Source organism: Podospora pseudoanserina, chromosome 5 (genome assembly GCF_035222485.1).
Source record: "Podospora pseudoanserina strain CBS 124.78 chromosome 5, whole genome shotgun sequence".
Taxonomy (NCBI): domain Eukaryota; kingdom Fungi; phylum Ascomycota; class Sordariomycetes; order Sordariales; family Podosporaceae; genus Podospora; species Podospora pseudoanserina.
In genome coordinates, this window is record NC_085924.1 from 4192915 (window position 1) to 4208812 (window position 15898).

General features: G+C 55.2%; 5 protein-coding genes across 5 annotated transcripts; 2 read left to right on the forward strand and 3 right to left on the reverse strand.

Moving 5' to 3' along the window:
- Positions 1 to 24: 24 nt before the first annotated feature.
- On the reverse strand, positions 25 to 1429 carry QC764_511600 (uncharacterized protein; the record flags this gene model as incomplete). Its single annotated transcript, XM_062948379.1, has 2 exons — positions 25 to 452; positions 621 to 1429. 2 exons carry the CDS (start codon positions 1427 to 1429, stop codon positions 158 to 160), a joined length of 1104 nt encoding a protein of 367 aa, XP_062799704.1. The 3' UTR covers positions 25 to 157.
- A 450-nt stretch (positions 1430 to 1879) lies between these two features.
- Positions 1880 to 9281, reverse strand: RPN2 (proteasome regulatory particle base subunit; the record flags this gene model as incomplete). Its single annotated transcript, XM_062948378.1, has 3 exons — positions 5329 to 9281; positions 2337 to 5256; positions 1880 to 2284 (listed from the first exon to the last, which is right to left on the reverse strand). Exons 1-3 carry the CDS (start codon positions 5466 to 5468, stop codon positions 1880 to 1882), a joined length of 3465 nt encoding a protein of 1154 aa, XP_062799705.1. The 5' UTR covers positions 5469 to 9281.
- On the forward strand, positions 4496 to 9498 carry CET1 (mRNA-capping enzyme subunit beta; the record flags this gene model as incomplete). The annotated part of the gene is made up of 3 exons (XM_062948377.1): positions 4496 to 8760; positions 8833 to 9285; positions 9337 to 9498. The coding sequence occupies exons 1-3, from the start codon at positions 6811 to 6813 to the stop codon at positions 9496 to 9498; spliced, it is 2565 nt and encodes an 854-aa protein (XP_062799706.1). The 5' UTR covers positions 4496 to 6810.
- A 587-nt stretch (positions 9499 to 10085) lies between these two features.
- On the forward strand, positions 10086 to 11126 carry QC764_511570 (uncharacterized protein; the record flags this gene model as incomplete). The annotated part of the gene is made up of 3 exons (XM_062948376.1): positions 10086 to 10118; positions 10174 to 10593; positions 10657 to 11126. 3 exons carry the CDS (start codon positions 10086 to 10088, stop codon positions 11119 to 11121), a joined length of 918 nt encoding a protein of 305 aa, XP_062799707.1. The 3' UTR covers positions 11122 to 11126.
- A 1452-nt stretch (positions 11127 to 12578) lies between these two features.
- Positions 12579 to 14660, reverse strand: QC764_511560 (uncharacterized protein; the record flags this gene model as incomplete). Its single annotated transcript, XM_062948375.1, has 5 exons — positions 12579 to 12863; positions 12921 to 13893; positions 13963 to 14103; positions 14161 to 14386; positions 14453 to 14660. 5 exons carry the CDS (start codon positions 14658 to 14660, stop codon positions 12678 to 12680), a joined length of 1734 nt encoding a protein of 577 aa, XP_062799708.1. The 3' UTR covers positions 12579 to 12677.
- Between the last annotated feature and the right edge of the window lie 1238 nt (positions 14661 to 15898).

Genomic DNA, 15898 nt, shown 5'->3' on the forward strand with positions numbered 1-15898 from the left:
AGACAACATGAACTGATCTCGGCTTCACAAACTTGAAATCAAAAGCCATTTCCTCTATTAAATAAACACCAAGGGAAGGAAAAACGTTTAAAGACATCACAAACATGGTATCATGACTCATAACAAACCAAGCCCCCTCAAACTCAATCAAGACTCCTCAATCAACATCTTCATCAGCCTCCACCTTTGCCCCCTCCAACTTCTTCCTCGCCTCCTCCACCATCTTATCCTCATTGACTTTCCCATTCTTCGAGTCCTCCCCGTCCTCCCTTATCTCAACATCATCCGCCAACGGCGCCCCCTGTTCCCCCTCCAAAGCCCCCGACCTCTTCTTCAACGCCTCAATCGCAGCCGGCTTCAAGCTCCCATCCTCATTGACATCCCCCTTCAGGTGCAGTGTAAACAACACTACCAGGTAAACCTGCTTCGTCTTTTTGTTGCGGAGGACATACCTAAGCTTGGTGTGAGCGTTTGACCTTGTTACTATCAATCGTCGTTTCAGCACTTGCTGCTTTCCCACGGTGCAAGGGGCACAACGAGGTTGAAAAGTGTAAAGCCAAGATAGGTAATAGTTGACAAAAAGAACCCCCCCTCCCCCAAAAAAAAAAAAACAGACATACCTCAACCCCTGCCCATCCCAATACCTCATAATCCCCAACCCAAACCCAGGCAACCTCAACGCAAACTCCCCAAAGTCAATGTAAGGGTTATAAAAATCAACCGCATACTCCCTCCCATACTCCCAAACCCACCTCTCCAGATTCTCCCCCTTCAACCCCCACTTCATCCTCCCCCTGCCCTCCCGTGGAACCCCCCTCTCAATTCTCCATTTTTCATCCCCCCCTTCCCCAACCCAAATCCCGCCCTTCTTTGGGTCATCCTCCACCCCAGGCCCAACATGCACAGCGTTAAAGCTACTCAACCCAGCTCCATACAGATACGGCGTGTCAGCGTACGGATCCCCCTCCAACCCGGGATCAACCCACCACTTGACAATCCTCATCGCGGCCCCGAACCCAGGCGGGAGTCTGTCACGGATAGGATGGTCAAAGTCATTCCCGAACTGCAGGTCCCCTCCTTTTACACCAATTTCATCATCCTCTTCAATCTCCTCCCCTTCATCATCCTCCGCTTCCCCGATCTCGTTCCTGTGCGACTCGTCCTTCTCCGGAGCGTGAAGCTTAAACTTGAAAGCGATCGAGTACTGGTCATTATTGGACTTGTGCGGCTCCTGTTCAAAATAAGGAGAGGTTCTGGGAGCAGTGGGGGGGACAGAGCGGTGGTAGTTTTGGATACGGACGTTGAGGCTAGCAGAAATCAAATCGGACGAGATGGTGGTTGGGGTGGGAGAGTTGACGTTGACGAGCTGGTGGGTCGACAGGTCGTAGGACGGCCCGGCTGTGACGCGGAGCACGTATTTGTCTGCCATTTGTAAGAACCTACACTGCCGTTGCTGTTGCTGTTGCTGTTGTTGTTGTTGTTGTTGTTGTTGATGATGTTGATGTTGATGATGATGATGATGATGTGGTGTGTTCAAAATGGTGATGGGTTATTGAAGATGGGGGAGTATTGACTGGCCGTTCAGGAATACAGGCACTTATTTAACAACAGAATTGACTGAAAAGCAGCTTGAGTGCACCCGTCATCATGGCCGCCCAGAATTAATGACGTCGTCGGGCACTATCAATCGCCCCACATGTGATATTCAGGGACCAGCTCGCGCAGCCAATCAGATCAAGACAATTCACGCTGAGTCTTCAGAATCGGGAAACTGACCAACAAGAGACAAGTGTTGGCACAGGCTTCTCTATGTATTCAGCGCTCACTTATTACTTAGCATATAACAAGTCTACCATATCATACAGTCGTCACCAACCATCTACTCCTCATCCTCGGCATCGGTAAAGTACTCAAAGTCCGCGGGCTTGGGCGCCTCCTCATCACCCTCATTGTCCTCATCAACAGCCGTCAACACACCCGCAGCCGCCGCCGCTCCGCTTCCGTCGCCACCAGCAGTCGAGGAAGAACGTCCCTGTGGTATCTCCCGAGCAGCCTGGGCAGAAAGGCGGAGAATCTCGTTAAGCTCGCTGCCCAATCCCGCCCGGCTACGGGCAGCCTCCATGCTCTGCAGCAATTGCGTGGCTGACGTCTGGGCACCACCTCGCCCGGTCTGCGCGCCAACCACGGGAGCTCTCTCGGTCGTCACCTTCTTCAGCTTCTCCTCAATCAACGTCTTGGGCTCGTCGGGCTGCGTGTCGTGGAGCAAGAGGGGGCCACCGGTAGGCTAGAAACACGTTAGCACCTATCATAACAAAAAATTGTGCAGACAAACATACCTTCTTGACGGGCTTGTAACGTCCCGTCGGGAAGCTGATGTACTTGAACTGGCCTGGAAGAACACGAGACATGTTCTCAACCTCGTAGCCAACCTTCTCCTTCTCCGCCTTCTTCTTGGAGTCGACCGAGCCTTCTCTCTCAGCCCCGGTCTCCTCCTTCTTGTCCTTGGGCTCCTCCGTCTTGGCCTTCTTGTCCTCGTCCACATCCATCTTGTCTCCAGCGGGAGCAGGAGTCTTGGCAAGGGTAGGAGTATCAATATCCATGCTCTCACGACGCTGGGCACGCTCCTTCTTCTGAGCGCGACGCTTGGCCTGTGCCGTGGTGGACAAGATGGCAGTTGCAATGAGCGCCGGCCCCTCCTCGGTCTTGACTTCTTGCTCTGGGGGATAGTCAAACAGGCTCGGGCGAGTGTTGCAGTGAAATTTGAAGCTGGGGATCTCGAGGTCGTGATCAAGTCCGATGATGGAGGTGGGCACGAAGCTCAGCGACAGGAAGTGGGTGAAGGGGAACCAGTACCAGTACTGCGTGAAGACGGCCATGCCCACAATGCCGGGCATGTTGAGGTTGCCAGTCTGGGTCTGGAGACCAACCGAGCAGTTGCGGCCGCCAGCATCCAGAATACCCATGGCAACGGCGGCACCAAACTTGGTCATGGCATCCTCATGACGATCGCCAACAACCTTCTTGAGAGTCTTTCTGATGGCGGCAACCTTGGGGTTCATGACCTCGTTCTGCTGAATCATGATCATAGACAGGGCGATCAGGGCGCCCTGGCGGACAAAGTCGGTAGGATCCTTCATCATGGGCTCGAGCAGGTCAATGGCCTCATCCAGACCGGTGCCGGCGCATGAGATACCCAGAGCCATGGCGGAGCCGTACCGGACGTGAGGGTTGTAGGATTCAGCAAGGAGCTCCACCATCCGGGGAACACTTCCGGGCTTGCGGAAGAGGATGAAACCAAGAGACATGACGGCGATACGGCGCACATCGTCGTTCACGTCGCTGACAGCAAGGTGAAGGAGCTTGCGAATGGCCTTGTTGCTTCCAGTACCGCAGTAGGCCATGGCAACCGTGAGCACACCTCCATAGCGCAGCGTCGGGTCGGGGTCGGCAAGAAGGCCCTCAATCATGACATCGGCATTTTCCTGTTGCCCAAACATGATGAGGGCCATGCCTAGAGCAAGACCGCGGACAATCTTCTCGTGGGTAGTTTCGTGGGCATAGGTAAACATGGTCTCCACGGCCTTGGCGTTTCCGGTGCCCAACATGATCAAGCCCATGGCCAACCCAACAGCCTCACCGTTGAGGGCAGAATCGGCAAAGAGGACCTTGGTAAGGTCCTCAAAGATCTGCTCGTCACCCGTGGCCATGCCAGCGATGCCAAGACCCAAGGCACCGCCGTGCTGGATGACTTCTTCCTCGGCACCGTTGAACTGGCCACGCAGATATTCAAGAGCATCAGCGCCATGGTTGGCGTGGATGAGGCCATAGGCGTAAAGAGCGCCGCCCTGGCTAAAGATAGAGCCACCGCTGCTGACTCCAGTCTGCTTAGGAAGATAGGGCTCCAGCAGCTTGCGGGACTGGGTGATGTTGCCGCGGTGAATGACACCGAGAGCAGCCGTAGCAGTGAACTTGGACCAGTTGATGGCCTTGCCAAGCCAGTCCAGGTTGTCACGGAAGAATTTGTCGTTGGTGGTGCCGGCATTCATGAAAGCATTGCAGAAAGTCACAGCCGTGTGGAAGATGGAGTTACGACCTTCCAGGCTGTCCCGGACCTTGTTCAGAATGGTGATGTCTGTGTGGTTATTGCGATAGAGGAATTCGAGGTTGAGCTTGATCGCCTTGCTGCCATCGAGAATGGAACGAATATTCCTGTAAACCTTGGCCGTCTCCTCGGGGAGTTGCTCCTCTTCCGAGCCTTCTTGGCTCTCGAGTAGAGCCTCTTCTTCGGCGGGGCCATCCTCGGTCGCAGTCGCTGGGGGCTCGGGCGCTCTGCCGGACGGAAGAGACTTGAGCACCTTGCCCAAGAACTCCTGGGTAGCGTTGTCGTAAAGATCAAATGCGATTTGATAAGCAATAGCAATCGAATTCGGGTCGCCCTTGGTTACTAGTTGCCTAATCATCTTGTCGGCCTCCTCGTCCGAGTCAAGGTGAACCACACACTTGGCGATGGCAAAATAGTCTGGGTTAGGGATCTCGCTAAGAAGATCCAGGATCAGGCGCAGGATCTCGGTTCTCAGGCCACGCTCTTGGACAATGTCCATGGAGATCTTGAGAAGATAGTCCATGAGCTCCTCGGCTGGGCTCTGTGTGCTATCCTTGGACTGCTTGCCCTCCTCGCTGGCCCGCTTGATGACCCTCCGGAGAACCTCGAGGTTCTTGGCCTCCACAGCGATACCAACAACCTGTCTGTATTTTCCCTGCTTCAAGCAGCTCTCAAAGAGACGCTCGATGACATTTTGAAGGGCTTTTTGGGTGCTGCTGTCGGTGATTTGGACGACCGAGTTGGAGCGCCCCTCCTTGGTTGGCTGGAAAGTGGGGTCCAGGATAGTGTTGTCGGTCGAGGCACGCGAGAGGAAAGACTTGGGTGGCAAGGTCGACTGGGAGAAGGGCGTGGTTGGCGACATCAAGGCAGAGCCGTCGATAGAGCCAGTGCCAAAGGTGGTTTCTAGAGAGATGTTGGCCTTGCTCTGTTTCGAAGGGACATGGCGGGCCGACGAGACGGCAATGTACTGATCGACGCACTTGGAGAGGATAGTCTCCTCGAACTCGCCAGGAGCATCGAAGTTGAACAGGGGCCCAGCGGCCAAGGCAAAAGTCATGCTCTCATTATAAGCCTGGAGATGGAAATAAACCTTGGCCAAAACGAGGGCAGCGAGGCGACGCTCGGGGAAGGACTCGTCCTCGTAAAGGGCCTCACTGTGTTGCTCAAAACACAAACGATCAGCTTAGATCGGCAAGACACAGCGCGGTTGATACACAATCACGTACATTTGACTCAACGAACTGGCAACCTCGGTCCAAACAGTGTCGATGTCGTCGTTGAGAGTCTTGAGGGCGAAGACCTTGAGCTCGGGCTCCTCGTCAGTGAGAAAAGCCAACACTCCGCTGGCTGTAACGAGGCCTGGCATTGTGTCGATGCGCTTCGATGTCGGGGGGGGGGAGAGGGGGTTAGTGATTGTATTTCAATATCTCAGCGAGGATTTCGCAGATCAAGACTCGAAAGTAAACTGCGCGCTAAGGGTCGAGATGGATGATGTGGTGTTGAGAATGTGGTGTTGTTGAAGCTTCGTTGCTTGGAGCTTGTTGTTTGGCAGCGGCGCTTTCCAGGTTGGACTCCAGTCCACGTCAGGAGCTCTGCCTGCCTGCCTGCCTCGCCCAGGCTTGTCTGGGACAAGGGCCAAGAGAGGCCAAGGCTGATGTTAGTCAGCGGGTCAGCCAATCATGGCCACTTCGGAAGCTTATATTTTGCGCTCCGCCATCTGGTGGTCCATGCTCCCCCCAGCTTTGTCATAAGGCTGGATGGACAGCCGGGGCAGCTGGGGTCGCTGAGTGCGACAGCTGTCCACTGCGACCGGAAACTTTTGTGTTTGTCGGCTTTTGGCTTTTGGCTGTGACGGGAGCCTCTTGCAGTCAACCAGTCTATATCTCCCTTGTACAGCGTAACACTCAACTTCGGTCAGCTCAAGCTGGTGCAGAGCTGGATGAGTGGATCCTTGAATATAGACGGCGTGTATCTGTACTGATCTCAGGGCACGCCACTGCCACTGACCTCTTGAGTTGTGCCTCTGGACGGCATCGATGCCGGAAGCGGGAAAAAACGTACTGTTAGGCCGTGATTTGAGAAATCCCTCCCCCCCCGGACACGAGAGAGCAACAGAACATACTGATACCTACCGTATGCGCGCGGACGGACCAGGTCCCAGCCCAGCAAGCGACTCCACAATCCACTCGGCGGACCTGCGTTTGGCACAAGGCGTTTGCACACATCAACCTTTTTCCTAGCTCGCCATCCTCCCCAGCCCCCATGACGCCCATATCGTGATAAACACGCCCGCGCTCCCCTACCTAAATCCCGTCGCCCCGCTCATCCCCTCCTCCCATCGCCTGTTGCGCCCCATGGCCCGCGTCGCGTGGTGATGTGCGACTGAATCCGAGAGAACGAACCGACGTGTCTGTCTGGCTGCGCATCAAGAGCAACGACGGAGATGCGATGACCAGCTACAGCTACACATCCCGAACCTACCATCCATTCATCCCATTGCTCCTTTGTGCGCGCCCCGAAATTGCGCCCCGATCCTGTCGCCATCGCCGTTGCTGTCGCATCGCTATTGTCTGGAATAAAGGAACATGCAAGAGACGGTCCATCAGCTGAAGTGAGCGCAGAGAGTAGAGAGCAGAGAGCAAGGTTGGAAGTAGAGAGAGACGACAGATAAGAACAATCAAGTCGTTATATCACAGCTGTGGTTCAAGATGGATCTCAGGGTCATGCTGAACGACAATGGGCCTGCTGCCTCGACACCCAGCAAGCCGCCACAACCACCAACACTGCAGCCAGCACCGCAGCACCACCAGCAACAGCACCACCATCAGCAGCAGATGCATCCACAGCCGACGCTGCCATCGACGCCGATCCAAACAAACCCCCACCAGTCGTTCCGTGACTACGGCCAGCAGCCTCAGCCATCCCCGAGCCGTCACGTATCGCATGACTACGGCGCCCAACAGCGGGCACCATCAGGCGCCTTCGCATCGCCGCCTCCCTATCCGAGCGCAGGTCCATATGGCGCCGGTCGACCACCTCCACCATCCATCCAGCCGATGCCAATGCCACCAGCCGAGCTCCGGTCGCCGAGCATGAGCTCCGGGCCCGTCCCGTCCCCGTATCGGCAGACACCAGGCTCCTCCTCAATCAGCACGGCGAGCGGCTACCCCTTCCCACCACAGCAAGCCCCCACCAGCCCTGTGCAACGACACCAGTATACGCCGACCAGCGCCTACCCCAGAGAAGGCTACGGCCAGCCGACGGGTGTTGCTGGTATGACAGGGCCGCCTTCTTCGTATATGCAAGGGTCGCACGTTCCGCAGACGCCTCCGGTTGGCACTCCGGGCGGGCCACACGCCTATGTCCAACGATCGCACTCGGCCCATTCGACGCCGACACCGACGTCAGCACACAGCCAACCGGCACAATATGGCGCGCCTTTTGTGCAAGGCAGTCCCGTGGCAGCCCCCCATCCGCTTCCGCAGCCGGACCTGCAGCGACAATCCTCGCTGCCACCCACGCCGGGAGGGGGAGCAGGTGCCGTCCCTCTGTCGGCGCGCCCTGCGCAGGTGTCAACAGGGTACGGCCAGCCGACCAGTCCGTACGGACAACGGCTGCCAGCTCCAAGCTTTCACGGGCACTCGACACCACACACCTCTCCACCACCTCCTCCACCACCTTCCCTGCCCCGGAACTCGAGTGTCCAAAGTTCAGGCCAGCATGACCCACACAGTCGAGACTCAGTAGGCCGGGGCCCACCTTCACACGGTGACAGAGACCGGAGCCTTAGCGTCAGTCCCAAAACTCGAGTCCCCAGTTTGCCAAGCAGTTCTGGCCGTCCTCGTTCTTCTGTTTCCGACTTTGATTCTCGTATTATTAATCCCCCCATCCATCCGCCACCACCTACCACCACCATGGCCCCGATTGCAGAACAGGACGCTGCCCGAGACCGCGCCTCGACTCCCGCCAAGCGCAAACTCGCCGAGCGCGAGCTTCGACCCGACGAACTCGAAAACCGCGATACGCGACCGCCTCCGCTGCGAGACTCCAGCGGCCGCCCTGCACTCGTCGATGCCGGCGCCGTTCCATTGAATGCGCGACGAGCCATGGTTGCGCCCGAGAAAAAGAGGAGAAAAGTGTACACACAACCGCCCGTCTGGGCGCAGTCCCAGGACGGCCGTCCACTGCACAAGGCCAACAGCATCTTATTCCACCCCGTCCCCTTCTCCGGCTCGGTATCTCATCAGACCAACGGCACCAAGACCGAGCCCCAGCCCAGCCGGCAAACATCCCCCGAAGAAAAACGTTCCATCGCCGCTCCCCGAGACCACCAGTCGGCACCACTACCACCACCCGGGCCGCCGCAGCCGGATGCTGCCGCGATAGCGTCGGGGCTAGGACCATGGGAACCCAGCATCGTCAACACTGCTCTTCCCTACGACTCTTGCACAAAACACATTGCCGATTGGCTAACTCATTTCGTCCTCGGCTCACCAGACATCCAAGAGATGGAGGCCAGGGGTGTCAAGTTTGAGATTGAGGCGAAACTGGGCACAATAATAGACAAGGATACTTCGGAACGTCTTCGCCTACCAATATACACTGAGTGCGTGCTAGAAGAGGGGGAATGGGTCAAGTTTCAAAGTAGCATGTCCGAGGTAAATCTTTCGTCGCCCCCCCCCCCAACCCCCTTACCGCCCTTTCCACCTGCTAACCTGTGTCTTCTTCAGTCTGAACACCGCTCCTTCAACGACTTCCTGAACGAGATGGTCAAAGAGACCCACGTGAACCGCACGCGCGTCCCGATCGAATATCTACACCGCCGCGAAATCGACCGATTCGTCGAGCTACCTCCCGAGATCCGGGACAGGCACCTGCCCAAGTGCGTGACGAGGCTTGCTGGCCGAAAGCCACCACGGGTGAGGATCACGTACGAAAAGAAGACGAATCAGGTCTTGGCTCGTATAGTGAAGGCTCGGGTTGCGGACACCAATATTCACTTCCCGCGATCACCGCTAGATTGTCGCATTAGTATCAATCTGGAGTGGACGTGGGATGGGCCACCGCAGGTTCTGGATCAGCTGGTGAAGGAGCAGGGCGGGGGGGGTTATCAGAGGGATAAGGACCGGTTGTGTTATAAGCACCGGTTTTATCAGGTGGATTTGACGCAAGTTATATCACAGGTAAGGTTATGTCGTTATGGCACACTGTGGATTATGCTAACGATTTAACAGAACAAGGAGCATGAGTTGGAGGTTGAACTGGATCCGGCCGCGCTGTTTGATCAGGGGAGGAGGGCGATGGATCATCAGCCAAATCAGTATATGGAATTGGTGGGCGGGTTGGTGAATAATATCAGGGTGTTGGCGCACAAGGCGACGGAGTTTCGTAGCTGAACAGTGTATTCGATTGGTAATGTATTTTTTTGGGATGAGGAGGGGCAAGCTTGGTGTTTTGGGATGGGGGATGGGGTTGTGGTAAATACCAGAATTTATGGGATTTGGTCTGAATGTGTACTGCCATCTTCAATCTTTGCGAGACATCAAGATCATTTAGATGGCTGGCTGCTCTTGGCTTGGCTTTGAGGTCTTTCCCTCTTCCACATCACCAAAACATCAATATCTTTTAACAAAAATTCTATTATCATCTTCTTACTTACATCGTTGCTCCATCCCTGGCGTCAGTCATGATGTGTCCTTTAGTTTTCCCCGATGATAGCTACCGACTTGGGAAAGTCGCATTTCTGACCCCACGTTGCACCATCCCCAATGCATTACCCCATCCATTCTGCTTGTTTGCCGCCATCACACGCCAGTCTTGCAACATAGGCTGATATGACTCTCGGCATATAAACAGATACGTTTGCCCCTTTTCTCCAACTTTTTCTCCTCATCGTTATCTCCAACACATTCTTCGTCTTTCACATCTGTTTCCCTCCCACAAACACACTTCACCACTGCTTCATTCTTCCAGTCAAATCACAATGGTCTCCGTCAAAACCGTCGCCGTCCTCGGCGTAAGTTCCTCTGTCCCCCACTCCCTCACTCTCTTGAAGACTAACGAATCCCCAGGGAACCGGCAACCTAGGCCCCTCCATAGTCCACGAACTCCTCTCAGCAGGCTTCACAGTCACAGGCCTAACCCGTTTCTCCTCTACCAACTCCACCCCCGCCTACCCCGACAGTGTGACTGTCCACAAAGTCGATTTTGGATCTTTTGACTCCCTTAAGGATGCCTTTTCAGGCCAGGACGCTGTTGTCTCTGTGGTCGGCAGCCCGGGGGTTTCAGCCCAGAGACTAGCTGTTGACGCTGCTATTGCTGCGGGAGTGAAGAGGTTTATCCCGAGCGAGTTTGGGGTTAACACGCGGAAGGTGAGGAACAGGCCGATGGGAGCGATACTGAGGGGGAAGGTGGAGGTGGTGGATTATTTGATTGAGAGAGAGAGAGAGATTGAGTGGACGGGGGTGAGTACGGGGTTGTTTTTTGACTGGGTGAGTTTTTCCGCACAACAACCATAGTACAAGTTGTGGGAAAGGGATGCTGATATTAGGTAGGGTTTGGAGAAGCACGGCTTGAGCACCATCAACCTTGACGATAAAACATCATCGATTGTCGACTCGGGAAACGAAAAGTTTCAAGTGAGCACGCTTGCGCAGGTGGGCAGGGCGGTTGTCGGGGTTTTGAAGCATCTGGAGGAGACGAGGAATAGGTATCTCGTCACGTCGTCGTTCCAGGTGTCGCAGAACGAGATTATACAGGCTGTGGAGGAGCTGACGGGGGAGAAGTACCCTGTTGTGAAGAGGGAGAGGGCGGAGGACTTGCAAAGGGCTGGGGAGGAGAAGCTTGCTGTGGGGGATTATAGGGCTTTTATTGATTTTCTGAGGGCGTATAATAATGCGGATGGGGCAGGGAATGCGGTGGGGGAGGAGGAGAGTTCGAATGGGTTGGTTGGGTTGGAGGAGGAGGATCTGAGAGAGTGTGTGAGGGGGTGGTTGGTGAGGGCGGGGGTTATTTCCTGAGTTTGAAGACGAACGGCAATAGGGAGTAATGTTACTATATCATTAATCTCAGTTTGATCGAGTCTTGGCTGATGGGTCGGAATGGCAGCATAAAGTCAGTCTCATCGTGATTCGTATATGCACCACCGCCTCTCACATCTGCCATGATTCTGCCTTGACCTTATCCCCCCAACTTTCGCCCCCCCCCGCTCCTACCCCAAACGAGTATTAGTAACCCTCGGGATGACCTCACTCTTGTCTTTCGACAACTTCATCGTTTTTACTCGACCAAAACTCACCCAACATTTTTTGTTTTCCCCAGCCAAGCGCTCTACATCTTTTACCGCTCAATCCTCACCACTCCCTAGGGTAAAATGGATTACTTCGACCCACCACCACCCTACTCGCCTCCCTCCTGTCCAACCACCCAAACCTCACCACCACCACCACCACCAATACTATCATCCCAACCACCACCACTACTATCTTCCCAACCACCACCACCAACCTACAACCCCATCTCTATCCCCCAACCCCCGAGCAAACCCCCAGCAAACCCCCAGCAAACCCCTCAAAATCCTCTCCCAAATTCCGAACTCCTCCTCCTCTCTCACCTCCTAAAATCCCACCCCTGGCCCTCCTTCTACGGGCCCCTCCCCAATCCCTAACCACCGCCTTATCCATCGCCTCATTATGGGGGAACACCCCCCTCGTGCACTCCCTGCTCTCAACCCACGCCTGTAAGATCCGCGATACTGTCCACTCCACAGCCATCCACGCCGCCCTCCGCGGTCCCTCCCCCGAATTAGCAGTTACCTTATTCCGGTTCTTCGGCCAAGAAGCCTGGATCCTAAAAGTCAAAACCCAGGATGGGATGACCGCGCTGCATGTAGCAGCCAGGAATGGGGTTCCTGCCGTGGTGATTGAGGAGCTTTTTGCGGGAGTGGGAAAAGAAATGCTGGAGGAGCGGGATGGGAGGGGACGGACGGCGTTGCATTTGGCGGGGCGGTTTACCCATCGGGATACTATTCGGGGGTTGCTTAGGTTAGGGGCTGACCCAAAAAGGGTGTTGGAGAAGGAAATTTGGGAGGGGGTGGAGCAAAAGGAGAGGTTGGGGGTGCTGGGGTGTTGGGGATTGGTCTATCGGGTGTTGAGGGAGGAGGTGGATAAGCTAGGGGGACGGTTGGAGGTTGATGAGGTGGTGATGGAGGGGGGTGCTAAACAGGCGGAGAAGGTGGTGGAAGAGGAGGAGGAAGAAAGGGTGTTGAGTCATGGGAGTTATGCCGGCCCGAGCATGAGCCGGACTGCGATGCCGCTCATGTTGTTTTCGGACGAGTATCAGGCTTGGAAGAGGGGGTGTGATGCACTACTCCAGGAGTCGAGGGCGCAGAGGGAGAGGGATGGGAGGAATGAGAGCTGGATGTTGGATGTTATGGGGCCGAGGCCGAAGGGGTCACGGGTTGGGAGGGAAGATTGAATTGAAAACAGACACCGCTGATTAAGATCTTGGGATTGTTATCCTAGGGTATTACATGTACCAATCATGGCCCGATTGATTACTCCTTCTTTGATTCGATTCAAACAGCCTGGATACGCTCGGAGTGATCACTGGCGTTGCCCTTCTCTGGCAGGGTTTCGTAGGGAGTGCCTGTCGTGTTGGAGCTTTCGGCTCGGAGGATGCGAGAAAGGCCGATTTCGTTGTTGATCTCGGCCATTCTTTCAAAATCGGCTGCTGCGGTCCCTTCAGAGCCAAAGATGATGTCCTGAGGTTTCTATCAGCTTGGGAAGATTCAGGGTTAACTGAGTGGGAAGAATCTTACCATCTCCTCCAGCGTCAACCTCTTCGTCTCGGGCACCAAAAACCACACAAACGCCGCTCCCATGTACGTCAGGATACCGAACAGAATATACGTCCCGTAGGTAATTCCCTCCAGCATATCGGGCGTGACTTGCCCAACAATAAAGTTATTCATCCAGTTGCTCGACGCCCCCAACGCGACACCATACGGCCTCGTGCTCAACGGCCAGATCTCGGCGACGATGATCCACGCGCATGGTCCCCACGAGTAGCCAAAGTGGATGACAAACAGCCAGACCATGCACACGGCTGCCCAGCCAGCCGCCTTGTGACTCTCCCACTGGTCGATATTCTTCGCGACAATGACCGCGATGATGATGTGGCATGTCGCCATGCCAATCGCGCCAACAGTCAACACCGGCTTGCGCCCTACGCGATCGATCCACAAAACCGCCGGGATGGTCGCAATAAACATCACAATCCCAACCACGCCCGTGGCAAGAAGCGAGGTGGAAGTATCATCCAGGCCGAGCTGTTTGAAAATCGAGGGTGCGTAGTACAACACGGCATTGATCCCGCTCCACTGCTGGAAAAACATCGTCACCGTCGCCACTACCACCCTCTTGAACATCGCCCGGGTCTGGAACAGTTTCTTGATGCTGACGAACTGGAGCTTGAAGATATTCCAGGCTGTCTGCTCGCGCAGGTTGGGGAACAGTTCCGCGACACTTCTCTTTTCAAAGAGGGACTGGGCCTTGATTTCAAGGAATTCGAGCTCGACCAGCTCGTGGTCTGGCGAGAGTCCTCGGAGGGAGGAGAGGACCTGGCGGGCTTCTTCCTCGCGCCCGTGGTGGACGAGCCAGCGGGGGGAGAAGGGCATGAAGATCATGCCGACGAAGAGGATCACTGCCGGGGCGAGCTGGAGGCAGATGGGGGTGAGCCAGGCGGCGTCGGATTGGGTTTCGGCCGAGGTGCCGCCGATGAAGTTGGTGCCGCTGTTTTTCTCTTGTCAACAACCTTCCCCCCTTTTGCTTCGTTCTTTCTTGAAAACACCGGAGGCTTACTAGTCAATCCAAAAGGAAATCATGATCCCAAAGCAGATCGCCAACTGCTGCGTCGCCACAAGCGCACCTCTCACCTCGGGGGGAGCCACCTCGCTGTTGTAAATGGGGATAATCATCGCCAACGAACCAACACCCATACCCCTATTTTCACCGTCAGCAACTTGTCCTTTTTCGTGATGATAGATGGGGGGAACTCACGTAATAAACCTCCCCGCCAGAATGGCATCATGTCCCACCCCCGTAATCGCCGTCGCCTGAATCACCACCCCAAGCATAAAAACCGCACTAGCAACCAGAACCGAATACTTTCTCGACAAAACCTCGGCAATAAAACCAGAGAGAAGCGTCCCGATCCAGGCGCCGAGCTCGAGAATGGCAGTTAGCCACCCCTTCTTGGTTGAATCGGTCACGTACTCGCCCATGTCTACATCCAACCTGTGGTTAGCATGAGTTGGTTGGAAAACAAGGGGAGGAGAAAGTAGGCAAATACGTCGTTCAAAAGCCGGCATGGCCAGAATGCCACTAAACATCCCCTGGTTGTACCCATACAGCACACCACCAATGCAGGCAAACAGCGCGATGCGGAACACCCTAAAGTTCTTGATCAGGGCCGAAGGTCCAGATTTGCCCATCAGGGTCTCGCGCTTGTGGAGGGCTGCATCGTAGAATGCGCCTGCGCCGGCGTCGGCTCCGCCCATGGTGTGTTGGCTGATGTGTTTACTTGCTCCTGTCTCAGTGAGGACGATGCTGTCTGCTGTTCGATATCAAACCAACCGCTGGACCAGGTCCACAGAGTGCATGTGAGAGAGTGTGAGAAAGCAAGTAAAGGGGTCCAAAAGGTCAACAAAGCGGGGAGGACCCCCAATATATTACTGCTGATCTCTTCATGTAGGCGCAAACCAGTCCCCCTTCATCCGCCCACATGGATAAGGTAGATAGACTCTGACCGGATGGAACCTCAGTGTCACCACCCACCTCGTCTCTTGCTTGCCAATGGGCCCATATCTTCCAATTGCCCGGGAACCGAGTCCAAAATGCGAGTATCTGTCGTGGCACGTCCGTCCGCACCCTTTCCTCTTCAAGAAGGAGGGAGTAGGACTGGGTCTCAAGCTTGCCTGTCTCTATACCTTAAACAGGCGAGCGTAACATTCCCGCACGAATCAGCAGTGTGAACCTGCAGTCACTGATGCTGATCGCATCCTTCCAGCGCACCTCTCTGCCGGTCATGGTTCGTAGGAGTCTAGAGCGGTGGTAACAGCGGCAACAAGGTCAGGATCATGGCTCCCGGGATGAGGGGTAAACTCAATCCAACTTCCGGAGATAGACAGTGTCAATGTGACCGTACTTTTCTTTCCCGGATGAATGGGGGAATGTGGGATTATGATGGGGATCATTGGCCAGGTCGGACGATGCGATGCTGTGTGCTCAAACTCGGGAATTGGAACAGAGGAGGCCAAAAGCATCAGAGGCCGGAGGTAATCACCACCCGGTGACACCATCACGCACTCTCTCAGTCTATCCATTGACCGCCAATTTGAGAATCCGAAAGACTTCTTTCATTTGTGACCAACCCCAAAAAGAGAGCACTTACACCACCACCATGCCGCTTGACATGTCGTCAACAAAAGAAGCCTCTTCAAGCCACCAGCCAAAAGAACCATCTTGCCAAGTTCCTCGGCGCAGATCCTCCCTCTCGCTCGCGCGGCAACTGCCCGTCATGCCACACAGTAGCACAGGAAACAAGCACTTGTGTGGTTTTTAGCCTGAAATGCTTGGCCTGCTTGCTTCAACTTCCGCCGCGAGCCCATTGGACAGCTCTCGGGACCAAACGCTGTCATTCGCTGGGCAAAAGCCGTTGACAATATCGATCGGGCCTTCTTTCTCTGTCGGTTATCTTGGTTCGACGGCAGACACACACTCGTCCTCTTCTTTGTAC